This window comes from Kwoniella pini, chromosome 2, assembly GCF_000512605.2.
Source record: "Kwoniella pini CBS 10737 chromosome 2, complete sequence".
Lineage (NCBI taxonomy): Eukaryota > Fungi > Basidiomycota > Tremellomycetes > Tremellales > Cryptococcaceae > Kwoniella > Kwoniella pini.
Window position 1 is genome coordinate 2,236,524 of NC_091717.1, and position 26,396 is coordinate 2,262,919.

A 26,396-nucleotide genomic window follows, 5' to 3' on the forward strand; every position below is an offset into this window, starting at 1 on the left:
TCCAATCGATATCAATCTGACGCGAAAGCTGGATCCCAGATATACCAATGAATTGGAATAACCCGATCCCCTTTCTTCCTTTAGGATATAGTCAATCTTCGTTTATAGGTCGCCTTTCGATTTATCTGATATGTACGTTAACCAGTCTATGGCTATGTTCGAGGATAATTACAAAAACGGGTGAGCAAGTATTTGTGGGATTTGGCAAATTACTCCCATGAGAATATTTCGTCGTGAATTCAGACATGCGCTGTGGAAACGCTACTCCCATAATTGTATAAGTAGCTCGAATACACTGGAGAAGTTGTTCAAACGTGTGGGTATATCGCAATATACTGAAGAAGAAATTTGAATCGTTATATTCGTGTACATGTGTCTACCTCTCATTGCGTAAGAACGTGCTTGAATAACCACGTGATTCATCTTCGAATAGTAGTACTAGTCCCATACTTTCTCGTCATTTTACATGACAGTAAGAATACAATCTATGCTCTATAATTGATCGTATTTCTAGAAACGTTGTTGGTGCTCATCGGTAGCATGTGATACATGCTTAGCCCAATTTTAACAGTCCTTCACTTGGCAATGGAGCGAAGGAGATAATACCAATGATTGATTCATCCCATATATGAAATTAATTAATACTGACAATTAAATTATCAATTGAATCATTCTTCTTCAAGAACAATCTTGATAAATCTTCAATTCATAATAATTTAAATTGAAAAAACCAAAACTCTAGGACGGGTCATTAAAAATCGTTAAAAAATGATTTACTTCAAAACTAATCTTTTAATTATTTTACCTATATTTACATCTATCGTAAAAGCATGGAATTCAGATAATCATACATGTGCATTAACAAAACCTATTTTTTCATGTGAAAATCAAACTACAATTTTAGATACTTGTTGTACACCTACTGAAGGTTTAGTATTAATTACTCAAGTAAGTAAAATTTACATTTTAAACAAAGTTTTATTAAATGTTGACCTCTTTAATATTTTTCAGTATTGGGATACAGTAAGTTTTTTTTCTAAACAATCTCTTACCCAATAATTTTTTTTCTCTCTTTTATTTTACAATTAATTAAAATTAAAAATTCCATTTCATCATTAAAAAGTATACAGGTCTTGAAAGTGAAAAATCATTTTTACCTTTAAATTCATGGACTATTCATGGATTATGGCCTGATAGATGCGATGGATCTTATGGTAAGTTGCTATATATATATATCATTCGTGTGAAATTATCAATACTAATGAATCGTATTAAGGTCAATATTGTGATTTATCAAGACAATATGATCCTTTTCCTTCACCAAATACAACTAATGGTAAAATCGATGGTATACCTGTTCCAATTTGGCAAGGGGGAGATATAATTACACCTTTATTACAAAAATATGGTAAATACGATTTATTATCTTATTTAGAAAAATATTGGAAATCACAAGTAAGTTGGAATAATTATTTCTGTATCTTCGTTATGAATTGAGTCTGATCATGTTGTTTTGTTTTTTAAAAAGGGTTCACCAGATTGGACTTTTTGGCAACATGGTAAGTTATATCTCTTTTCATATCTTAGCCAATTTATTAACATATTAATTCATCAAAACATTTAAGAGTTCTCCAAACATGCTGTGAGTATTATGTATCTATATAAATTACAATATTCAAAGTGTAAATCATGAATATTAATTCTTTTATCTCTTAGACTTGCTTTTCAACTTATGATGTTGGTTTCGAAGGAGTTCCAAATTGTTATGGATCAATATATCAAAATTCAACAGAAGCATCAATAATTGATTTCTTAGAAAGTGTAATTAAAGCTCAAATTCAATATCCAACTTATGAATGGTTATCTGATGAAGGTATAAAACCTTCTAATCAAACTGGATATAATATTAATAAAATTCAAGATATATTAACTAAAGCTTCAGGTGCTCAACCATACGTAAGCTTTCCTTCTTTTTCATTTAATTCCAATTTCACTATACTGAAATTAACCTATCATTTTAATATATTAGCTCGGATGTTATGGACCTACTAAACAGATACTTTCTGAAGTATGGTATTATTCTCATTCATTAGGTAGACCTCAAGAAGGTATTTTGAAACCCATTAATCAAACTACTAAAACTAATTGTAATTCCACTCAACCTATTTGGTATTATGAAAGGACTCCTGGATCAGAATACTAGACTCAATATGCGATTGATCAGACTTCAGGAGGTCAGATTAAAAGCTCAACATACAGAGCAATTCAAGAGAAAATATGAACAAAAGTGAATCGGCAGTAAATAGACGTATAATGTGAATCACTGTAGAGAGAAATCTGTATATTCCAGAAGATAGTATAATCAATGCAATTATGATGTTATAGCATCTTCACACTTTTACCGTTCGATATGCATACCTAAACAATGTATTTGAGCTGGAATGAAAGTTTAAGTTACCCGGAGTGACGTTATTGATGTTTTGCCTCTTTCCTATCGGATAGGACAATTGTTACCCGTAAATCAGGAGGAATGCGATGAAATATTGTGTCAACAACAACATTCTAGCTACGATTATCTAAGAGAAAATAAACAAATCAGTCACAATGTATTACACTACGATGTACTTATCGATCTCCTACTCACTCACGACATCAATCAACTATATACATGTCATCGTATACACATTGAATTGATTGTGTATAACATTACTATATATATATTTGTTTGGGTTTTAAGTCTATTCTTCTCAATTATGCCTCTTTAACGCTTAGTTCGCTATATATACCATCTTTATAATTTGACCAACAGCATAAATCATATCTTCATATCTCATTTCTTGTTTGTATAATAATATAATCAACAGATCATAATGTCATCAAGTAACGTACCATCAACACCAAATCATCGATATCAAGCTAAATCAACAATAATTATATCACCTTCATTTAAGAATGGTCAGGATAAGATGAAAAGGAATCAAGTAAAACAAAGCTCTGATCGTTTCATTATTAATTCTGGACCTGCACCACCAGCCAATTTATCAAGATTGCATTCATCATTTACCTCTACTTCGGGTACACTTAATAAAGGTTTGAAACCTTTAGGAATGACTTCATCGTCTTCCCTTAATATTTCACCTCGATCACCTTCTTCAGCATCATCAAATATACATGAGGATAATAATCCTTCTTCTTCAAACTTATCAAACAGTAAACAAGACAAGCGTAAAAGTATAATCATACCTCCTTCTACACCAACAATAATGGATACTGAAGAATCAATTGATCAATCTCAATCAAGCTCAAGAAATAAGTTAAAGAGATTATCTTTATGCTCTAGACCTCCTTCTTTTGAATTAGAGTCTATTGATTATAAATCACCACTTATACTTTCATCTCCTTCACCTAATTTACAAATATCAACGCAACCTTTAACACCAATTAATGGAAGTGAGCGATCTAGACGACCTGATAGAAGAATGGGTTTAAGAGCAAGTATAAGTTATTCACCTGCTATACCTCTTCCTACACCTCGAACAGCCGAAAGAAAGGTATTTGGAAGAGGAGATGGATGGGGAATGGATGAAGATGTGATTGAAAAGCGAAATGTTGAGAGTGAAGATGAACTTATGGATGAGGTACAGCAAGATAGGAGAATCAGTGGGGTGCAGACTTTGGCAGAGAAGTAAGTAATCATCTTCAAACCTTTATTTATCTTGCGAATCAAGTCTTGCCCGGTTAACAACAAGGCTCTTAAGTGCATTACAACCATGCTGACTGCTTATGATTCTTAGACATGCTGATTTACTCACTCATATTGCTCAAAGAGAGAGAAGAGTAGCTGAGCTAAAACAAGGTATGTAATCCATAACAAATGACCTCAGTCTGGGATAGCAAAATGCTAATTGACTTGTATGATTAATAGAATTACTAGCCCAAGAGAATTCTCTGGCTAAGTTGAAATCCCGCTGGACAACAATCGTTTCTCGCTCAGCCCTCTCACCTATCCAATCTGATCCGCCTGCACCTACACCTGCTCCTCAATCTCGATCTTCTCATTCCCGCTCTCACACCACTACTCAACATCCCTTAACTCGAAGACCAAACAGTACGATCTCATCTTCCGCTTCCGCTTCTGCTTCTACTTCTTCTTCATCATTATCCTTAACTACGATTGACGAACCACTTTCAAATGCGTTGATCGCATCTACTGGCGGTCTAAGTAATACAGGAGCAGCTGTTTTGAGTGGAATTATAAGTCAAACGGAGGGTTATCTTAGTCCAGAAGTTGTTCAAGGTGGAAAGCGATTTTTGGGAAATCTTTGGAAAACTGTTGGCGCAGCTGCGGGAGGTACAATACCTGAACAAGAATCAATCAAACATGATAATTCGACATCAAATGGCAAACAACCGGCGGAAGAGAATCATGGGGTCCCAAAATTGGATCTGTGAGTGTTTAAAGAGTATCATCATTTTGTTTGAAATGCAACTGTCCATTTTCGTTTTAATTGCGAATTCTATAAGCTGACTATGCCCTCAGTACAAATCTGCAAAAATTAATTACACCATGGGATACTCCTTCGTCTAGACTCTCTAACTCTTCATCTACCAACGTCAACTGTAATCACCAGCAACAGCAAAGAAACAATCGTCGAGCAAATGATAGGAGTAATACAGTTACTCCAACATCTTTCACTAGGAGGACACCAACATCACCCCCTGCAACGGTAGGCTTAGGCTTCGATTTGAATATAAAACCAACATCTACCATCTCTTCAAACACTTCACCGAAATTCGACCATTCTCATGATTTGCTTGATGACGATACAACAACAGATAATGAAAGGGAGAATCAACACAATGTCAATTTAGGCAAAACTTTAACTCCAATGAAATCTAGATTAGATACTACCGATCTTGTAAAAGTTATTTCAACCAATTCGTCAGATGACGGTTGGGGTCCATGGTGACTAGCCGCCCGAGGTTTAGGTATATGGACAGGTGCAGTGATAATTATGGCTCATGCTGGTGAAAGGTTTAACATTTAATGTTGATTCGTTAATTGATTGATTTGGTACTTTACAATGATTTTGATGCTTTTGGTGCAACTTATATGATGGACAATATAACGAAACTCATGATTTGAGATAAATGATATGAGATATGACGAAATGACTTTATGAATAATGTATTTTTAACTCCAACTATGCAATTGTATTTTCAACACGACTTGGTCATGTTTGGATCAGTCTATACCATCTAACTACGTTTGAGCAAGATAAATCAATCATCAATGTATTCACAAATATCTATGCAAAGCAATTTCATGTATATCATAATTGACCTCCACTCTGACAAACGAGAAGGTCTGCATCCGATAGAAAAAGTCGACCCAGTTCAAAACCATAATGACAAATTCATCAGAAAGCGAGACATTCCGAGATGATCGAAAGATTGAATAACGTAAACTAATCCGGGTTTCACGGTTCTTGGTTCTTGGTTCTTGGTTTTGATTTTGGTTTTTTTCTTCAAAAAAAGGTATTCGGAATAAAAAAAAAAAAAAAGAAGAGGCTTTAAGCCATTTGTTTATTTTCTTTTTTTTCGGGAAGTCTTGTTTGTTTTCATAAACGGGAGTTTAAGTATAAGACAAAATAACGTAAATAGGTTACTTACCTCAGATCGATCTACAAATCATTCTTACGTTAAATAGAATTAGAAAATACAAATACCTTTGAAAAAAAAAGAGTTGATACTCGTAATTTGTATTTTCATTTTTTATATTTGTATTTAATTTATATTTCTATTTGTATAAATTGAATGAAAACGAATTGTATATAGCGGATATATTTTTAATCGTGATTAACCATGGTAACTCATCTAGAATACTAACAGAACAAGTCATTTGAAACTGCTATCATTGAGATCAATTGATTGTTCATATCGATCGATATATGAGTTCTCTAATACAATATACAAAAATTCTATTTTGTTCAAAATCAAACCTTGAGCTATTATGCTACAATTTTAATCTATAATGATCCTGGCAATTCAAAATGGCAAACAATTTGTATTTTCTCGTCAATTCCACATATGTCCAATCTATATCGAGTCCTATCCCCAAAATAAACGATGAATCTAACTTCACTTCTCAATGACCTTTCATATGATCAGATCAGGCATTCTCCATTTAGGTGATTTGCCTACTCAATCTGGACTTCTTCTACCTGTTTCCCCATTATTTGTCCTTCTTCTTTGGTTGTATTAGGCAGCTTCGGTTGATCCATTTAAAGCTACCTGATTGAGGCCGAATCGAAAGTTATAACATTCGAGCTGTGAGTACTGATATATGTGGAATTGGGTCAGACCAAAACCAGTCTCACACTCGAACTCTTGCCTGGCGAGACTTGACCATTCAAAACCATATCTGCATTACCGATCATGCCGATTTGGGTATTTGTCCATCTAATAAAGGATTCTCCTTAACTTGTAAGAGGGGTGATCGGTTCATTCCAGCTCTCAAAGCCGTTGGGGATAATGAATTTCTTGTCTTGGGTGAAACCTCTTCTCTTTCCATCTTGATCAGAGAATGATTGGGTGAAAGTGTTTTCGGACTAGAAGGCGTTGAGATTGGATATACTCGATCTTCCTTGGATTGGAAGAATCTTATAGGAGCAAGTTTGTTAGGTCGAGATTGACTGAGACCATTCGTATCCTTGTCCGGCTATAAAGGAGTCATAAAAGAATAGATATCAGTGTGATGGTCTGAAACATGTGTGAAGTTACGAGTCCTTCCAAAATAGTAAAAGCAGCTAGACGAAACACTCACCGACGAAGCTCCTCTAGATATTCTATTCCATCCATTTTCTTTAGCTGTCAGCATATCAGATTGTCTATACGAATGGTCACTACCGCTCAATTCTCTCGATAAGCTGGGTAGACCACTTTCTACATCAAAAGGTCGAGGTGAGACCAAGTCTGATATCCTGATTGAACGTGGTGAGATATTACCTGTACCAGATGTAGAAGCAGATATTGGAGCAGATGTCTTTGATTGATAAGGAGCTGATGTTGGTCGAGCCGAAGAAGGGGATCCAGATCGATAAGATTGAATAGGAGGTAAAGTATGTACATTTGATTCTGACAATCTTCCTGACATTGGATGAAGCACAGGTCTTGCTTGAGTATACTCTGATTGAGAATCTCTTTTACGTTTTTTCTCCATTTCTGAAGGAGCAGGTACCCATTCGCTCATTTGAGATCCCCAATGTAGCTCTGGAGTAGGATAGGGATTTTCGAATGGTCTAGAAGAGGAGATCGGTTGAGGTAAGGTTGGTCTCGATCCTGTTGCAGAAGAAGATGGATAACTCATTCTGCCAGAAGAAGGTACACCAGGAGGTATTGAAGATGCGGCTCTTGCTAATGTAGATAATGGATCTACTAATGGAGCATTTGCAGCAGGTGTAGGTAAAGGTGGTTGTTGAGAAAACCCATGTTGAGATTTGGGACGAATTTGATGTTGAGTTTGAGGAATTGAAGTATTTTTATCTGACCAAATTCTACGTAAAGTTTCAACTTCACCTGCTAAACCATTTCTGAATAAAGCAGATTCTAAATCATGTATCCAACCTTGTAAGCTATTTTCTCTAGCTTGTAAATGAGTAATATTATTTTGCAGTATAGATTGATCTGCTCGAAAATTCGCTAGATTCTTTTCTAACTCGGCTATATGATTTGCTCGACGTACTACAAGAACCAAAACAATTGTCAGCTATGCATGATCTACAATAACTAGGATGATCGCTCCATGCATGAAATATTACATGAATGCAATGGATGGGGGTGCAAAGTAGGGTGTTTTTATTACGTTGATTATACCGTACAATGAATTGGTAAAAGGTTGATCAGGTACGAGACTGGTTTGAAAACTTACAACGTAAATTCCTTTGCTTGACTCTATTTTTCTCTCTACGTATTTCCAATTTATCCTTTTCGACTTTATCATCTTCACCATCTGATTCAGAATCGCTATAATCGTTATGGTTATGATGATGTTGTCGCGTTGATGTTGATGAAGCTCGTCTGGTATTATTGAGACTGTGTATTTGTTGTTGTGGAGCTTGACCGATAGGTGGTAGATTGTGAGGATGTGACATGTTGACATTCATTGTCACGGAGGGAGTGGGAAGACCATAAGGAGGATGCTGTATGTGAGATGATGAGGTTGATATTGAAGAAGTGATAGGTATAGTTGATGAATATGATTTATAAGGATGCATTGTTGGTAGAATAAACTTGTTGTATGGTGGATTGGTCTAGAATGTAGGGATGGAGAGGGATAATTGATGCGCTAGTTTCCCGTATGGTGATGTAATTGATCCCGTTGGTGGTTTTAATGATGTATTATAATGATTATAATAACACTGGTCACTCGTACCTTGATCGATAAAGCCTTGTTCCTTAACAGCACTATGTAAACACTTCTATATACAGAGTGAATGAATGGTCCAAGTCCATGTGAAGAATGATTGAAGGGAAGAGGATGAGATGTCACTTGGTGACTTCCATGGCGTTTTATATATCTATTTTGTATATCAGTGGGATAGAAGGTTCTATGACTGGTATTGGTATTTGTGTTTCTCCGGAAAGGCAAAATTATTGATAATCTTGAATACAAATAAAAAGGAATGAGGGACGGATGACGATGATCAAAGCGTAAAAGGCATTAGACCAAAGTTTACTGTCTGAAATAATCGGGTGACTACACAAACAGGGATAAGCTTTTCCAAATATGAAACCCGACTTGATCAATCCGAGGAATGATAACGTAGTCAAGAGGGGATAAGTAAGAGTGCAAATATTGCAAGGGGGCGTTGTGTGAATAGAAAGATAAAAGTCCAAAGCGACGGACCAAAGTGGGGATGAGGAAGATCAAAGGAATCTAGTTGGGATGTGTTACTTTGATGGAACAATTGGTAGATCCTAATGCGTAGTCAACCTTCTTGCGTTGGGATATGTATGCTTAAAGTGTCGGATGTGGATGACGCTCTGATATCTTGCCTTGAATGCTTTGTGGAAAGAGAGCAGGATAATTGTTGGTTGATCAACTTTTGAGGGAACAATACGGATTATTTATCGGATCATACCGAAAACCGATATCCCGAATGACGATAAAAGGTGATCTTGAGCGGTAACGGATCAAAAAGTGAAACAGTCTTTTGTTCGTCTTCTTCTACTGGGATTGAGGAAGTAACAGAATGGGAAGAGAGAAAGAATATTTGCTAGTTGAGATTTGGATAGACGAAGTGGAGTCGTTTCAAAGGAATGACGGTTGGGGTAGTTACCTCGGTTTTTTTTTGCTTTTTGTTTATCGTAATCCGGATGCAGATGATACGCAGAGCTCAAAATTATGGAATGTGACTAACGGGGTTGAACGTTGGATGACGATGTATGGAATCAAATGCATGCATGACTAAGGACGGATAAAGTAAACAAAAAAAAATCAACGGTACGCTGTTCAAGCTGAGAAAGGGAGAATGAGAGAAAGGGAGAATAAGAATATAATGATCGGATTGTTCTGTTTTACTGACCGAACTCAAGGCATCTCATCAGAGTAAAATTAGAAGTGACGCAGACCTCAAGGGCTAGGGTAGTCTTCAATTGTCGTCCTCCTTGATAATACACCAAAAGTACAAAAAGATGAAATCATGTTGAAAAAGTTAAAAAGATGTTATTTGTAGAAATTCTTCAAAAATACAAATAATCAACTATGTCGTCTTATTTTATTTGTAGAAATCAATCAATTATTTGTATTTTTCAATTAATTTCTACAAATAACTTTTAGGCCCCACGTGGCTTATTGACGTAAAATCATGTAATCTATAACGGAAGGCGATCTTCTCATAATACCTTATTACCAACCTTAAAAACTCGAAGAGGGGGATTTCAGGAATGTTTCGGTTCGGTTGGATAGGGGCGGGCTTGAACCAAAACAAAGGCGCAGCAGGGTCAAAAAAACAAATTTTGGGATCAATCGGAACTAATATGCAAAATAAAAGTACACTAACCAATAACGTAAAAACAAGAACGTTTTTTCCGGATAAGAATACTTTAAACGGCGACCGAAATGTATATTTGCTGACATATAACAAGCCTGCCGAAAAGAAGGGGTGAGTCGCTAGTGTCCTTCTTCATTACGACGCCACAACTTTGTAGCGGGTTAGTTTCAAGCCACAACCGTCATTCACCCTTTTTCTTTATATCCAGAATACCAATACCATTTGATTGGGAATTGTTCTTTCAGGAGATCAATAAATCCGGACTGTAGGTTTTAGTGTGATTCATACTCCGTTTCGCAGAAACAGCTCGGATGCATTTTGTTCTTTCAAGAGAGCAACGTGGTTCAAGTCATCGTTCACAGAGCTGCGGCAATGCAAGCTCTTTGTGAGTTACGAGAGTTGCGATGCACAGACAAATATTGGATTCAAGTGACTCCCTAGACCTCTGATTGTCGAAGTCGTTCAGCAAAAGGTGCTCTCTCCTTTGGGTGTATCGATTTGTGGCGAAGAATCCGATTAATAGACAGATCAATAGATAAAGGAAAAGTGTAACGGGCAGGCCCTCAACGGGAAATTTGCCGGAAGTATCAAATTTGACGGCGCATGCGCAAAAGGTAAAATAACCTTATTCAAGATGACTGACGATCCTCTCGAATCTTTCGGGCCCTTTCGGGAAGCTACTCGTTGCAATTTGCCTTCTGAGATTTGAGTCGGTCTCGTAGTACTGCGCGAGATCACTAAATTGTGCGATTCTCTCTCGCTTAGTCGGATCATCTTCCAAGGAAAGCCTCCGAGAGTATATTTGTGAACGCTCTCAATGATAATGTAGCTCTAAGAGTTCAGTCACACTTCCTGCGACAATCACTTGATATTTCTCGAACGCAACTCATCATCATGACTACACCGAAATCGACACTGCGTTGCCTGGCCCGTCAGCTTCGTTTATATAAGAAAAATGTATGATATTGAACACCATAATAAGATTGTAGTGTGGTGAACATGCGTTAGCCACGTGAGATCATGACTCTCGGTGTTGCCACCCAAACCTCCAGACTTCTTGAAGATGACCCCTACATCAATGGTATTCCTGACATCGCTTACTGCGATACACCGCCAGTACCACGACATCATTTGATCGATGAACGGACCAGACAGACGTAGCTATAGACTGTGACTGAATGTACGGAAGCTAATCACCGAGCAAGAGAAGAAGGATGGCACCTCTTGATCGGTCAAGCGAATATCAGGATATCAAGGGGAGTAAGATCCGAATGTAAGTGATTATCGTCCATTATTGAGTCGATCTACTCATGCATTCATGAAGTATGAGCTTGAACTAATCGTCATATCTTATAGGAAAGAAACCAAAAGTGAAAAGGCCGATCGACTTTACCGGAAAGAACAAAAACGTCAAGCAAGAGAAGCATCACGTATATCTCGTGCAAATGGGTATGCCGTTTCACCACCTAGGCAAAATCGATCCGGATCAATTTCTCCACCTAGAAATCCTATCAAACGGACATATCCTGAAGATAACGATGAAGAAATTGAAGGATCAGGAGAATGGATGGGAGGATTTGGTAGAAGAGCTAAAGAAGAATTAGAAAAGAGAGAATGGCAAGATAAGTTAAATTGGATGTCAAGAGGATTTGATGAAGATCCTTTTTTTAATGGTAGTTTTGATGATTTCGAAGATATACATATACCTAAAAGGTTTAGAGAAGCTGCTGGATTATCTGGATTAGCGGGACCTGGACCTTCTACTTTCGCATCAAGGAGAAGAGCAGCAGATGAAGTTGATTTGAATGGTGGATTAGCACCTCCTTTAGGAAGAATGACAGATGAAGAGTATACTGAATGGATTAGAGAAGGGATGTATAGAATTAAACATAAATCTGAAATTGAAGCTTCCGAGAGAAGGAGAAAGGAAATTGAAGAGAAAGAAAGATTAAAAGAAATGGAAAGAGAAAAAGCGGAAAAGGAGGAAGAAAAGAAAATCAAAAGTTTGAAAAAACAGAAAGGTTTAAATGAGGAGAAGAAAAGGAAAGATCAAAGAAGGAGATGGGTTGATAGGTGGAAAAATTTGACTGAGAGAGACAATGATATTGTTGAGCTTCAGTTAAGCTTTGATGATATACCTTGGCCAATACATCGAATGACAAATGATATAACCATTGATCAACTAAATCTAGAAAATATACGCAATTTCGTTTATGCTGTAGCTGAGGATAGCGCTGAAAATGAAAAGGTGGATCTTAGAAAGACTGTTAGAGATGCAATTAGGAACTATCATCCCGATAGATTCAATTCTAGAATATTGATCAGAGTGAGAGACAAAGATAAAGATTTGGTCAAGGAGGCTGTAGTGCTAGTTAGTGGATTGCTCAACGATCTAGTCAGAGAAGTTCGATAGTCAATCGTAGATGGCTACTGTTAAAATCGTGTCTTTCAGAGGAAATCCCATATCAGGACTATGACTCTACGGTTGTATATATCAAGATACACTACGGGTATTCAACAAAAATTATATGTATATAGATTACAAAATAAATGATTACCATTGGAAAAATGCCCAAAGGTCCGAGCAATCATGAAGCCCAAAATCCAATAGAAATCTCGAATCAAAATCATCATCTAATCAATCCAGCGATGTTGATATCCATAAGCAAGAGTGACATCCGGATCAACCACATTAAAATATGTTGAACTACTTATATCTTCAGGATAAGCGAAGACATAAGAAACGCAAGTCCAAGTATCTGTTGATAATCTATAATAAACTTGAAATGCAAAATAACCTTGATCCCATGCGAAATCAGCGCAAGAATGCACTACTTGACCTTGATCTTGATCCCCAGGGAAATCAGTCTTTATAGGTGGTGCAAACGTTTCATAAGAACCAATACCATAATGGAAAAAATAGTATACGATTGAATCATCTGTTGTTGGAGATATATCAGGTATACCTGGAAATGCAGATGGTATTGCTCGTTGAGCTATGCCTCGTTCGTGATTGTTGAAGATTCGTTTCTTTTCTTGACGTTGAAGGATCTATCAATCAACCAGACAGATGAATCAGTTTAACCCAACGACCTGTAAATCTCGTTTGCTGCTCACCTGTTTCCTATTTGTGTGCTTATAGGAGTATGACTTTGGCTTCGTAGTTTGATTAGGAGGTTTTACCGCTAGAGCTGCGAGAGTGGAAGAAGTCAATGAATACAATAAGAGAATTCGAAGCAGTGTGGAGTAATGCCACATATCGTCGCGGCGAATGAGATCAGCTAAAGATATAAAATGGATATGTGATCACACGCAGGAATCATTGTTAGTTGCGTAAATTCGTTATATTTGCATTGAGAATGCTTGATTACGAAGTGAACGCTCAATACTGTATTGGAGGAAGTACTTCTTCCTTCGTCGCAGCCTGTTTAGCCGAAATTTCATCCGTTCGTCCTGTCTCAATCATCGGCTAGAATGATTGTGACATAACTCGATACGTAAACTCTTTCGTTCACTGGATAGTTAATCGGGAAAGCCTGAAAAATCATATATCTAATAATGAGTGTCCATACGTATCAGCCATTCCCTAACACGCGTTCAAACTTCGGTGGATTCAAGGATATAGCCACTTGAGCATCACTAAAGCTGGGCGATTCAAAGACTAGCAGTACGTATGACGCTGGCGACATTATGTATCAGTAATGTCCTCTGTAAAACAAAACTCCTGAAATGTTCCTGATTGACTCAAAATCAATTCGTCTGCTCAGCGTGCTTTAAAAAAAAGGAACATGAAATTGAATGAGATCCCAATGGAACAAGACACTTAGTAAGCGCTATCTGCCTTGCTGTACGTATATAAATAACGACACCTGTACCATCTGTTGTCGAATTACCATCTGTTGTCGAATTGTAGTATAGGATAGGTGAATCGAGTTTTATTGAATGATTCCTTGTGAACATCAAAGAATCTAACAAATATACAACCAACTTGAAAGTTATCTCTCATTCGCAGTCAACCGTGAAGTCTCCTAGGTTGAACCGCGATGATCATACCATTAAGGAGCTTGAAAGATGCATTATATCCTTACTTGACTAATACAGAGATGTAAATGTAATGTTGGACGCCACAGTCGAAGTACGATTTGTGATTTTCTTGTGAACCATGACAGGAGCATGATCTGATTTCCTCAAATCCGCCGAAAGACGTGTTACAATTCCAAACCGATCACTACTATTCCTTATCGGCGACTTTGATGGAAGTCTGACAACACATTGAATGAGCATTCATTCAATGATTTGATCGGAAATACAGAGGAAATCAAAACTAACATTCCCGAGACAACCTTCGCCAGGTAAGAGGATATCGGCAGCGTAGACATCCAAAGCGTAATATTGAACTGAGTGGATATCAATGATTGACTGAGTAGCCTAAAGTGAAGAATATGAACAATTAGTCCTGAGTCTTTGCAGATTCTAAGAGAAGGCAGACATGAGCTCACATTGACCCCTTCAGCAAGATCAACTGCATCATGAGCCGAATCTACTACATCGCCAAGTCCTCCCCCAGTAGTTTGGGGGAGATGCAAAAGTGGATGAAGGAATCAGGATCCATCAGTAGCTACACGCATAGCGACCAAGATTAGATGTGAGATCTCTCACTGCGTCAAGCCAGAAACTTACATTCTGATCCTTGAGAAGCGATTGTTTCTCCATTGATGCATAGTTCAGCTGATGGGGCTTTGGACAGATAATAAGTTGGACAAACGACGGTGAGTCTGTAGTACTTTTGATGGTCAGTACCGCCTTCACCGGTTCCAGGTACGAATATGAATGATACGGGGGTCACACTTACTCCGGAACGGAAGGACTGAAGTATCCAGGAATGATACCATATTTTCCATCACATAATGAATCGAGATCATCACATGTAAAAGATATATTGCCTTAATCACCACTGACTATCCTATCATATAGTCCTTCCAAGATAAATGGATTGTTATTATTACCGAACCATCTTTGGAAGCTGGTATGACAAAAACAATGCTTTAAGTTGACAATTAGTACATCTTGAAATGACTTAGAAGACTTACTAGGAATCATTCCCAAATCTTCTTAAATGATCTCTACCATGTTCGACAAGTTTCATAGCCTGAGCAAGCCCTTCCCCAATTAATTCCGATTGAGTAGTATTACACGAATCTCTCCAAATACAGAATGAATCGGAAGCACCATCTTTCCATGCTGTAGTGTTAGGCTCGAAAGCTGATAATGAATCGCTAGAACCTCCATAAGATGACTCGGTCCTTACAATGACCGGAGAGCCATAGGCGAGCATTGGAAGAGTGAGGATAGCGCCAGAAACCAGTTGGGTGAACATATTGATCAGGTTTCAGGATTCGGTTGTTCTGTAGATTGGCGTGTGAAAGTGATTATCGCTTCGCAGTCTTCATGATATTCAAAGAGATCTTTATATAACTCTTCGAGCCTATAACTTTGACTTTTTTGTCCGATGGTTCGTAGAATGGTCGATCTTTCTTGTCGACACCGAAGAGGTCTTGTCGGTAGACATTGCAGAATAACTTCTCCTCCTTCCGTCGGGCAGACAATGGTAGGAGCGAGTCAGATCCGAAGTGGATCTAACAGAATGGTTCTGCGGACATGGATCTAGGGGCTAAGGGTCTCGTAAGCTCCGGTAAGAAGCGTATATATGGAAGGATAAGGTGCATAGTGTCGGAATGTCGGAATTCCCGTGATACTCAAAGAGGACTAAGGCTTGGTCGAAATTCGAACACCCGAAAGTTTCGATATCATAAGTAGCCCTATCTGAGAGATGATCTAGTTATTTTAGCTATTGTTCATCCCCAGAGCAATCAGTGCTAAATAACTTTGATGCAGGGTTATTTCATTATTTGCTTGAATGGTCAAGAATAGACTTTGATATGCTTGGCACAAGCGGTTGAAGCTGATCGACGACCTTGTAGTTACTCCTTTTTCTCCAAGTATCCTCTTACCTGCGTCTTGGTACCATACTATGTCCCTCGGATTGGTCTTCACCGTTAAGGAATAGTAGGAATTCTGGGGTCTTCCTCTTATTCCTACCCGTAAAAACCTTTGGTCTCGGGGGCTATTAGGCTATTGCCATCGGACGGTTGGTCGATTTGATCGAAATTCGATACTTCTCCGAATGGAGGATGATATGACCCCTTTTGCGATAAATCGAATTCTAGGGTCAGACTGGAGAATCATATCTAGTCTCGTAGAAGGCCGACCCAGAGTTATTATTCCAGCACAAGCAAACCTTGACCGACTTCGATTGCGTTGTGCATAAATTGCATGATAAGCTAAGATGGATCTGACGACGTATCGACGATGAAGAACGTGATAACAATGGACGAATATGCTAGTGCTCTTCGGTGGACTTGCATTCGTCGAAGCCGTACTTTCCGAATTGGACAATCCGATATTATACTTTCCAGGTTTGGCTAGGAGAATGGACAAGATTGTGATTTTGTGGGAGCACATGGTGTTACATTCGGACTTGGCCGATAACAGCAAGCAAAGCAAACGATGACGACCGCATCTGGAATAATACCATTCTATTGTATACTTGTTCCTCTCCTCACTATGATTTAAGGAGCTCATTGCACTAGATTGCTTGCACATTGTTTGAAACCGAACGAAATACAATCGTTCTCACGATGGTCAAGATCAATGCCATAGGCGCTTTGCTCGCTCTTCCAGCTTTATCCCTTGTCATCTCTTCACCCTTAATCGAATCAGTCAACTCTGATCAACTGCCCCTCAACAACCTGCTCTCAACATCAGCTTCCGCTCAGCACGAGGTGCATCCATCTATCCTTTCCGCTTTAGACAAGTACGATGATCCTGTTGAAGCGCTGCTGGCTCTCAAGCCAGAGCTGGAGGGCATGATGGCGGAGAGACGGTTGATTAGGGTATTTGGAGAGGATGCGAATGAGGGCATCTGGATGACCGAAGGCGATAAGCTACGTCTACGGAGGGCAGGCAAGAGATTCATGGACCTTACGGAGAGTCAAGACCTGTCAGAGAGCAATTTGATGGCAGGTAAAGCGAGTCAGTTGCCTTTCTCCTTCATACATTATACCACTTGCAAGATCTCAGATTGTCGAAGCGATCAGCTAATTCGTTTCTTTAGACACACCTGATATTGTCCATCAGCGATACATCAAACCCATTTTCGCCGACTTAAAAACTTCACACATGCATGATGTCCTGGTGAAAGCAACTTCATTTTTTAACCGATATTACTACGCTGAAACAGGTGTACAATCCGCAAGATGGCTACATGATCACATCGCTTCGATCATTGCGCAATCCCCAACCGGGGAATTCATTTCTTTAGAATATCACACCCATAGATTTCCTCAACCAAGTATAGTAGCTCGGTTCGAGCCTCCGACAAGAAACGCTTCTCTACCGTTGACCATCATTGGTGCTCATCAAGATTCCGCAAATTATCTATTTCCATTGCTTCCCGCTCCAGGTGCAGATGATGATATGTCGGGATCTACCAGTATTCTAGAAGCTTTCAGAGCATTGGCGCTTAGAGGCTATATTCCAGCGAGAGGTCCGGTAGAGTTCCACTGGTACGCTGCTGAAGAAGCTGGCTTATTAGGGAGTCAAGAGATCGTAGCATATAAAAGAGGTCTCAATGCGAATGTTGGCGCAATGATCGAGTTTGTGAGCCATAATATATATATATACATAGAGTCGCGAAAATTCATACTTACATCGACTTACCCCACTTCCAGGACATGACTGCGTTTGTCGCTCGCAACACCACTCCCCACGTTTTCCTGCTCGAGAACGACGCCGATGACAACCTTACCAAGTGGGTCGTCAAACTTGCTCGAGAATATGTTGACATACCCGTCAACACGTCATCCTTAGAGTAAGTATTTCAGGTCCTTGTCCTATCATGACACGACTGCTCACACAATCTCGGTCAGGGCTGGAGCCGGATCAGACTACATGTCATGGACACGAGGTGGATATCCCGCCGCTTTCGCAGCTGAAGGGGATCCCTTAGCTGGTGGTTTCCCCGGACAGTTTGATGGTTATATCCATACTGATAAGGATAGAATGGATGTCGACGATGAGACCGGCTTCTTCTCGCTTGAAGTGAGTATTGTCAACACTGATAGTCTTGATCTCAGCTTATATGATATACCCAAATAGCATATGCTCGAGTTCTCGAAGCTCGCTGTAGCGTTTGCAGTGGAACAAGCAGGTTGGTCGGACAAACATACAAGAAGTGGTGATAACAAGAAATCTGTTTGGTAAACTACTGTATTGGGAACTGCTGTTTGCTTCATAGAAAAGTACCACTGGGATTTAGATAAAGGGAAGATTGATCCATCCTTCTTTACAAACAAAATCTTGCTTCGGCATATGTAGCACTTTACAATTTGTACTGTACTTGCATTGACTTCTCCAAGAGTCTGAAGATTTTAGTTCGACTCCGCCGACCAGCGGTCATCCAAACATCTTTGCGTTCGTGCGTCTTCAGCTTCCAATGTAGCTAGAGTGGTGCTATTCCAATTGAGTGAAACAGGAATGCTTAGACGTCAGGCTCACCCAATCATACGCACATTAATCGCTGATTTCTCCAACGAGCAGATGAAAAACGTAAGCCATAAACGTAAAACCGATCTTTCGGAATAAGGGCGTTTTTAGGTACATACTCAGGAACCAATGCCGATCAGATAACATGGAGTCTCCTCATTCCAAAATATTCATGATTAATCGGTTTTACCCCTCCGAAGAGCATATGATGTGGGGAGGCGGCTACTTTATCAGAAAACAACGGGTCTGGCAATGCAGGCGGGAGAGTTTTGGTCCGCAATATACATGAATGGCGATTGATTTCACATACAATGTACAGGTCATGGCGAGTATAAGAAGGATGCATGGATTCATTCAGATCATTAGTACATATGTTATCACATAAATATATTGACGAGACCACGACAGCACATATATTGAGATTCAACAGTGAGCCGACTATGACCCACGTTGGGGCGAAACGGGTGAATGACGTTACTTTCAGTGCCTATAGCCATCACAGATCAATCAACGCTTCCTCGAGTAGGTATAAATGGATTCGGTCGAATTGGTGAGTAAAATTCTCATCATGCGTCGCATGCAACAAGCTGACATGCATATACAGGCCGAGCGCTTTTCCGATTGATGCTGGAACGAGACGATCTTCTCCTCGTGGCAGTAAATCATACCGCTCATTCGTCCGAACATCTGATGACAGCTATAATGCATGATTCGACTCATGGAAAATTTCGATTAGGATCAGATTTAACTATATGTCCTGATGATCATCCGGGACTGCTAGAACCAACTTCGAATAATCCCAAACCTTCAGGATTGCTGTTCAGAGGCAGATTAATTCACTTGTTTTCGGAGCGAGACGCTACGAAGTTGGACTGGTCTTCCGCAAACGCCGATTTCATAATGGAATCAACTGGAAAACTGACGACAAAAGACAAGGCTGAGGTGCATATCAAACACGGCAAAGCCAAAAAAGTGTTGATTTCTGCTCCAAGCAAAGATACATTGAACTGTGTATACGGTGTAAATCACCATGTGTATGTCGGAGACGATGACGTATTGAGCAATGCATCCTGTACTGTAAGTCCTCTTGGACATCTTCTACGAAATCAAGAATGACCAACTCACTAAAGCTTACACAATTTTGACAGACAAACTGTCTGGCGCCATTAGCCTTAGTGTTACAACGTGCATTTGGTGTTGAGACTGGTATGATGACTACCATACATGCTAGTACAGCGAGTCAGAAAGTGCTTGACGGATTCAGTTCAAAGGACATCCGGCAAGGTAAGAAGTGTTCTTATTTGGCTGCCTCTGTCAATGATAGCTGACATTCGTTGATAGGTCGATCGGCAATGGGAAATATCATTCCTGCTACAACCGGTGCCGCTCAAGCTGTAGTCAAAGTCTTACCAGAATTGGCAGGCAAATTTCACGGTTAGTGCTATCATACACAAAGATTCGTCATTTCCACTAATGACCGAAGCGACCACAGGTATATCCGTTCGAGTGCCAGTCACAAATGTCTCTCTTGTCGATCTTACCGTAACATTATCTACCCCTGTGAAATCGAAAGAAGACCTCATCCGACCTTTCAGGGCAGCAGCTGCCAGACGACCGATTCAGTCATCTACACCTCATCCTGATGGCCCCGCCTTGGCCGGTGTCTTAGCTGTGTCAGACGAAAAGCTAGTATCGTCAGACTACCTCTCATCAACCCAGAGCAGCATTTTAGACGTAGACGCGACCGTTATGCTGAATGAGCGTACGGCAAAGATTGTGGCTTGGTACGACAACGAATGGGGTTTCTCTTCTAGAAGTGAGTTCAATCTTAACTTTTCGCCATTGGGTAGGGGCTGATGAAGAGGGAATCCGGTGCAGTGTGTGATCTTGTAGCTTATATGGCTCGAAGAACTGAAACGGCATGAACGCCCTGAAGGATTTCTTTAACTTTGTGTCGTGCCATCTTGTATTGTTGGATGTATCCATTATTACGCGTACTTCACCTAGAAGCCTGAAAGTGCACAGCAGGAGTCGCGTACTTGATGGTTGCGCAGGAAGTGTACGATGCATGAAATACATACTCTTGTACTTCAAGGTGTCTCATCTACCTCTACGACGTCTTTGTCTGAACCATAGACGAGCTTAAGGTGGCTCAATTCTGCTTTCTTCTCCCCGTAAAGCTCATAGCATGGCATACATCGATCAACAAATAGCCTCACCTCCTCATCAGTCATTCCGCTTCCTCCATTCTCCCTTTTCATATGATGTTCTTGCTGTAATTTCCACTTATATATATAATCTAAATTCAGAGGAGTTATCGAAACGTGACAATCGAAGTACCCATTAATATCTCGGATAAATTGGCTAAGTTGTAGTTTATCTGAAGTACACTTTCCCATGAGTGCTCTTTTGCCGTTCTACCTTGGAACCAGCAATTTCTGAGCTGATCTTCCGGAAGTAATTGAAAGCCTACTGACCAACCTTCTGACAGGAATATATCTAGCTCATCGGAGTGGACAAAGACATTTTTATGAGATCGATCTCCGCGACCATTATGTAGACTCTTGTCGAATATCGGAAGAGATACAGGAGACGGTCCATGGAGCGCGCGATTACGAATTTGTTGTAGTAGTGTTTCGCGGAGGAGAAGCGAATCATGTGTGCCGGGGGGGTCCCCTGCCTTGGAGCATTCTGTTGGCTGGATACGATCGAGCGAGATCGTCTAGTCCTTCGCGATTCAGGTAGAAATCTATGCCAGCGATGAGATGAGCCTCGGTATCATCCTGCATAGGACATGGGAAGCGGAGAGATTACCATCAAGCGATGCTACTGCTATCCTGAGACTGTAGTAATTCGCGAACAGTTTCTCTAACACACTAGCCAGCGTACTTTTGTCTACGTCCTGCATCTATGAGTGAGCGGTCCGACGTCAAGAATAGATGGACGCTCACCAGCACCTTGAGGGCCTTGCAGCGATATAATCAAAGGTTTATTTCCGATCTAGTCTCGCAATCGTCCATGCTGCTTCTTTACAAACAGCTATTAGACGAGCTTTGTACGAAGTCAAAAGCGTGTCCACCTTTGATTCTATTGTCATGGCCTTCCAGCAAGTTCGCTTGTTGAGGTTGGTGACGGTCAAACGAGCGAGGCAGAACATTTATATATTGTTTGGGTATGAATTTATATCTTTACTTATAGGTTATAACAATCGACAGCCTCTTTTCCGAGATATCTTCTGGCCATTTATCGGCAAAAGCGAGCGGAGAAACGTTGTTCCGCACGTTTCCCTTATGTGAATTATGTAATTGCCCGTTTAAAAGTGAACTTACCCCCAGCTTCGGGTTTTATCAATTTCGTCGTCTCGATGCCCAGTTTTCGCACATACAGCAATGGATATGATGGGTCATGGAGACTTCCACGCATGAGACGGGTCGCTTTTACATCGGGCCAGTGAGTATCTGACCTATCGTAGTCCTCAAGAAACATGTGAATGACATGATGTAGAATGGCTTTCCTAGGTTTGCCGGGTCAGCTTCAGGTGTTTACCTAGCTGATACTGTTCGCTCCGATCTCACGTCTACTACTTCAGCCGATCACCTCACCCCTGATCCCGGTATAGAAGATGCATTCATCCATCGAAACAATGACGAGCCCCGCTCGGATGAAACAGCTCTGTACAGCATTTATTTGCTTAGATCACGAGATTTGTTAGATGAACCAGCGTTACGTCTGAGGTTGAATAGATATTTTGCCCTTTGGCATCCGCTTTTCCCTTTTCTAGACGGACCATACCTGCTCCAGTGCTTCAACAACTCCTTGACATTAGCTAAAACGCATCACACTGTAGATACAGCTCAAGGTCCGAATACCGGGTCAGCGGAAACCGGAAATGTATTCGCTTTCGAAGGATTGACACCTGAACAATCCCTGGCTTTGACTACTATACTCTTAGTCATCTTCAGCATAGGAGGACTAGGATTAGAAACACCGGAAGATGTGTCAAAGCTGCCAGCCATTCACTCAACTTCACAAGCTACCATGCTCGGTCATCTGGTCATCGGGGCGTGTCAGAATTCGCGGATTAATGACTTATTTGGCATACAAGCATTACTGGCTATCGAACTTTTCTTCTACCTCACCAGGAAATACCGTCCTGCTATGCATCTCTCGGGAGTGATAACCAGTAAGAGATGCACCGACGCACCGTTCGCGTAGCTCGGCTAATAATGTTACAGAGCTAGCCTATGAAGCTGGACTACATAGATGTCCTGAGCGTTATGCTTCAACGTTCACAGAGGCTGCAGATCGTGATCTACGAAAGCGGGTATTCTCTTCCCTCTATATTCTTGATCGCCTACTATCTGCAGATTTCGGTATACCACTCATGCTCAGCGATTCAGACATCGACACTTGCGTACCCGGTGGGGTAGAGCAACATAATTCGCTCGATCAAGCTTCGACTCCCGCTCATGCATCTAGGGATATATCTGAACAGATCTCACCCAGTATAGAAACTAAAGAGTCTAGAGGAATCAAGCGAAAATTGGGGGATATCTCAGAGGAGATGGCTTCACCTGATAACGCCTCGCATACATCAGGCGTCTCGAATCGACCGCCTTCAATTATGTCAACACAAATAGATCCCCGGATCACCCAGAATCAACTCAGATTACTCCTGCGTGTTCATTAAGCTTGATGGCACAAATGATAGGTCAAGCCATGGAGCAGTTCAACAAATCAGTCTCGCGCAGGACCTTCAACCGTGAGAGAGCTCTTCGCGGAGGAGGGTACCAATTATTAACGCATTGTTGTGACAGCAAATGAAGTGCTGCAGCTCCGAAGCAATCTGGACGCATGGTGGAATGATATTGGGTTAGACTGTGACATGGACAATGTGAGCTGCCGCCTCGAACTCCTCTTGCAATACCGTCAAGCTGATGAGTGTCATGCAGGAGACGCCCGCTCATCCTTCCGATCCTCGTCGTAAATATTCCACTCTGTTCACATGCTTATATCATGCTCAAATTGTGAATCTCAACCGACCTGCTCTGTCTTTGCCCCCTTCGCAAGTTCAGCATGACCATGGGCTGCAAGCAGCTATCGGTTCGGTAAGAATTATCTGCTCAACCTTGAGCAATGCTTTCTTCAAGAGTAAAGAAGAAGTTTACTGGCCTGGATACGTCGACATGGTCTTTTTGGGTAGTCTCATTTTGGTTTATGGAGCTAAGAGGGAACGTGCAAGGAAAAACCCGGCGACATGGTCAGTTCCGGGCATTCTGTCTGAGCCCATCATTTATGCTGATCAGGTATAAAGCAGGCTATTACGAGATCTGCGTCGAGCTTTTAGCATTCTACAACATTTCGCCAAGAGGTGGGCCAAGTCAGACAGATTCAGTCGGGTAGTAAAGGCATTGATAGACCGAGAAGAGCCGATCGTAAGCGAGACAGTGAGTTGGTCGTCGTCGAAAAGCTCTCTTGATAGGTTTGCTGACCTCGTGAAATATCTTATAGTCGCACACACAGCCTTTGTATATACCTCTGTTGGCTCAGCAGCCAGATACAACTCATAGCGGGAGCAACCAAGAAGACTCTTTCAATTTTGCGGACTGTTTCCACTTCGATTTCGATACTTTCGTTCTTGAACCTGAATCCACCTGGGCGTATCATGTTTCCGTGCCACCGTCTCCCAATTTGTGATGGAATGTTCCTGTCATGATGTTGTTGTTGTTATTTCATGCATTTGAAGTGATCACACTACAAAGGCAGGTGAGGGCGCGATCTACCTATAGGTAACCCGGAATAGTTTAACACATCAATCAACTATTGTTCAGTAAGTCATTTGCTTCTACTTAATAGGCAGAAAGGGATGTTTGCAAACTCTGCCAATCCAATCGTGAACGATCGATTAGTCCCTCGAAACGACGACCCAACGAGACTTTGCACAAAAGATATACATGAACAATCTACAACACCGCGAGACTCGTCGTTTACAACGCTCGAATTCGCTCGATGACTGCGTCCGTCACTTCCTGTGTGTCGGCTTTGCCACCTAAGTCTCTAGTCTTGATGCCGTCCGCACATGTCTGTTCCACCGCTTTCATGAGAATTTTAGAAGCTTCATGTTCTCCCAGCCAATCTAACATTTCGCAGGCTGTCCAGAAAGTACCGACCGGATTAGAAATTCCCATGCCTGTGATATCGAATGCCGACCCGTGAATGGGCTCAAACATTGAAGGCATCGTTCGAGAAGGATCGATATTAGCTGTAGGTGCGATACCAATCGATCCAGCCAAAGCAGCAGCAAGATCTGATAGTATATCAGCATGAAGGTTGGTAGCGAGAATAGTATCTAGAGATTGTGGGTCCAAGGTCATTCGAACAGTCATTGCGTCGACAAGCATTGAGTCCATAGTCTGCGCAGCGTCAGCGAAAAGAGTTCTCTTTGTTGATTGTCCTAACGCCTGAGATACTCACAACGTCTGGGAACTCCTTCGCGACTTCTTTGATCACTTCGTCCCATAGAACCATACCATTTCTCATAGCATTGGACTTAGTGACATAAGTCAAATGCTTCCTTGGCCTGGATTGGGCCACTTGGAAAGCGTATCTTGCAATTCGCCTGATACCGGTTCGAGTGAAGATGGTAACCTCTGTGCCCTCGTCAGGCCTGTTTCGTTCGCCAATATCATTTCAACCATAGCTCACCGGTACCAATCTCATGTTCTAAACCTCTGTGAGATCTACCACCATGACCAGCATATTCACCTTCTGAGTTCTCACGAATGATACACCAGTCTAGGTCTCCTGGTTTCAAATTACTGAGGGGGGAGGTAGTACCTGGCAAAACCTTGGTTCGTCTGCGTGCTCATGTCAGAACGCTTGTTTTTTCTACAGTGGCTTGTTGAGTTAGGCTACTCACCGGACGTTTGCGTACATGTATGGCTGACAGATTGCCAATCTCAATCCCCACAAGGAAATATGATCGGGAACATCTGGAGCACCGACAGCACCAAAACTGTCCCATGTCTTTAGCTGTCCTGACCCTCATCTGATTACCCAAAATCAGAGATAGACTTACAAGATGGCATCATGTTGTTTGAGGATGTCTAAATAATCTGCCGGTACGTAACTTCCACTCTTCTTGTATCTGTCTGATGACCAGTCTAGTTCCGTGAAATCTACCTTAAACATTCCCACTTTCTTTGCCACAGCGTGCACCACTTGGACACCGGCATTGATGACTTCGGGTCCAATACCATCAGCCCCGATTTGTGCAATTTTATATGTGTTCTTCCTCTCAGCTGTGGGATGAAGCAAGCTTTCAGTCCGTCACAATAAGCCGATATCAAGTCCAATACACTCACGTCGAACCGCATAACCGTCTGGGAAGGCAGCGGGTTCGTTGACAGGGCGCATAGCGATAGGTGCCATGATGTGTATCTGTGTCACCTTAAATCTAAAAGGAGGATTGAGATGAGGTTATTCATCGTAACAGTGTGATATAAACTTCAACTTTTTATACCGTCATATACATCAGCTACACAAAGTGTGTGCGGAATAACCTTTGTCCGCTTGTGCATCGGCACATGACCGATATCGTAAATTGCGGATTAAAGGATCAGCGAAATGCTGTTAGGCGGGATCAGCGGAGGAACGATGCTCCGCCCGACATGACTGAGACTTTCAGTCTCTTTATTGTGGTTTCTGGTCTCTTCGCAGGTGCCCCAAATAATCCCC

General features: G+C 40.8%; 12 protein-coding genes across 12 annotated transcripts; 7 read left to right on the forward strand and 5 right to left on the reverse strand.

Moving 5' to 3' along the window:
• Positions 1-768: 768 nt before the first annotated feature.
• On the forward strand, positions 769-2,203 carry I206_102170 (uncharacterized protein; the record flags this gene model as incomplete). The annotated part of the gene is made up of 8 exons (XM_019158434.1): positions 769-948; positions 1,012-1,023; positions 1,124-1,214; positions 1,277-1,455; positions 1,529-1,559; positions 1,626-1,642; positions 1,717-1,956; positions 2,030-2,203. 8 exons carry the CDS (start codon positions 769-771, stop codon positions 2,201-2,203), a joined length of 924 nt encoding a protein of 307 aa, XP_019008180.1.
• A 667-nt stretch (positions 2,204-2,870) lies between these two features.
• I206_102171 (uncharacterized protein) lies at positions 2,871-4,970 on the forward strand (the record flags this gene model as incomplete). Its single annotated transcript, XM_019158433.1, has 4 exons — positions 2,871-3,685; positions 3,795-3,856; positions 3,926-4,448; positions 4,541-4,970. The coding sequence occupies 4 exons, from the start codon at positions 2,871-2,873 to the stop codon at positions 4,968-4,970; spliced, it is 1,830 nt and encodes a 609-aa protein (XP_019008179.1).
• Positions 4,971-6,436: 1,466 nt separating this feature from the next.
• On the reverse strand, positions 6,437-8,153 carry I206_102172 (uncharacterized protein; the record flags this gene model as incomplete). Its single annotated transcript, XM_019158432.1, has 3 exons — positions 6,437-6,721; positions 6,827-7,743; positions 7,931-8,153. 3 exons carry the CDS (start codon positions 8,151-8,153, stop codon positions 6,437-6,439), a joined length of 1,425 nt encoding a protein of 474 aa, XP_019008178.1.
• A 3,116-nt stretch (positions 8,154-11,269) lies between these two features.
• Positions 11,270-12,468, forward strand: I206_102173 (uncharacterized protein; the record flags this gene model as incomplete). Its single annotated transcript, XM_019158431.1, has 2 exons — positions 11,270-11,328; positions 11,412-12,468. The coding sequence occupies 2 exons, from the start codon at positions 11,270-11,272 to the stop codon at positions 12,466-12,468; spliced, it is 1,116 nt and encodes a 371-aa protein (XP_019008177.1).
• A 221-nt stretch (positions 12,469-12,689) lies between these two features.
• I206_102174 (uncharacterized protein) lies at positions 12,690-13,313 on the reverse strand (the record flags this gene model as incomplete). Its single annotated transcript, XM_019158430.1, has 2 exons — positions 12,690-13,106; positions 13,173-13,313. 2 exons carry the CDS (start codon positions 13,311-13,313, stop codon positions 12,690-12,692), a joined length of 558 nt encoding a protein of 185 aa, XP_019008176.1.
• Positions 13,314-14,147: 834 nt separating this feature from the next.
• Positions 14,148-14,583, reverse strand: I206_102175 (uncharacterized protein; the record flags this gene model as incomplete). The annotated part of the gene is made up of 3 exons (XM_070202516.1): positions 14,148-14,316; positions 14,385-14,483; positions 14,555-14,583. The coding sequence occupies 3 exons, from the start codon at positions 14,581-14,583 to the stop codon at positions 14,148-14,150; spliced, it is 297 nt and encodes a 98-aa protein (XP_070058617.1).
• Positions 14,584-14,656: 73 nt separating this feature from the next.
• On the reverse strand, positions 14,657-15,432 carry I206_102176 (uncharacterized protein; the record flags this gene model as incomplete). The annotated part of the gene is made up of 5 exons (XM_070202517.1): positions 14,657-14,673; positions 14,736-14,830; positions 14,908-14,998; positions 15,062-15,078; positions 15,146-15,432. 5 exons carry the CDS (start codon positions 15,430-15,432, stop codon positions 14,657-14,659), a joined length of 507 nt encoding a protein of 168 aa, XP_070058618.1.
• A 1,321-nt stretch (positions 15,433-16,753) lies between these two features.
• Positions 16,754-18,377, forward strand: I206_102177 (uncharacterized protein; the record flags this gene model as incomplete). Its single annotated transcript, XM_019158428.1, has 5 exons — positions 16,754-17,147; positions 17,230-17,774; positions 17,846-17,985; positions 18,044-18,215; positions 18,273-18,377. 5 exons carry the CDS (start codon positions 16,754-16,756, stop codon positions 18,375-18,377), a joined length of 1,356 nt encoding a protein of 451 aa, XP_019008174.1.
• A 653-nt stretch (positions 18,378-19,030) lies between these two features.
• On the forward strand, positions 19,031-20,584 carry I206_102178 (glyceraldehyde-3-phosphate dehydrogenase, type I; the record flags this gene model as incomplete). Its single annotated transcript, XM_019158427.1, has 7 exons — positions 19,031-19,088; positions 19,144-19,209; positions 19,264-19,736; positions 19,808-19,943; positions 20,001-20,093; positions 20,152-20,475; positions 20,538-20,584. 7 exons carry the CDS (start codon positions 19,031-19,033, stop codon positions 20,582-20,584), a joined length of 1,197 nt encoding a protein of 398 aa, XP_019008173.1.
• A 1,480-nt stretch (positions 20,585-22,064) lies between these two features.
• Positions 22,065-23,349, forward strand: I206_102179 (uncharacterized protein; the record flags this gene model as incomplete). The annotated part of the gene is made up of 3 exons (XM_070202518.1): positions 22,065-22,109; positions 22,164-22,842; positions 22,895-23,349. 3 exons carry the CDS (start codon positions 22,065-22,067, stop codon positions 23,347-23,349), a joined length of 1,179 nt encoding a protein of 392 aa, XP_070058619.1.
• A 29-nt stretch (positions 23,350-23,378) lies between these two features.
• I206_102180 (uncharacterized protein) lies at positions 23,379-24,356 on the forward strand (the record flags this gene model as incomplete). Its single annotated transcript, XM_070202519.1, has 5 exons — positions 23,379-23,421; positions 23,477-23,553; positions 23,612-23,919; positions 23,977-24,106; positions 24,171-24,356. 5 exons carry the CDS (start codon positions 23,379-23,381, stop codon positions 24,354-24,356), a joined length of 744 nt encoding a protein of 247 aa, XP_070058620.1.
• Positions 24,357-24,646: 290 nt separating this feature from the next.
• I206_102181 (tartrate dehydrogenase) lies at positions 24,647-26,090 on the reverse strand (the record flags this gene model as incomplete). Its single annotated transcript, XM_019158425.1, has 6 exons — positions 24,647-25,072; positions 25,134-25,309; positions 25,365-25,516; positions 25,579-25,674; positions 25,738-25,960; positions 26,024-26,090. 6 exons carry the CDS (start codon positions 26,088-26,090, stop codon positions 24,647-24,649), a joined length of 1,140 nt encoding a protein of 379 aa, XP_019008171.1.
• Between the last annotated feature and the right edge of the window lie 306 nt (positions 26,091-26,396).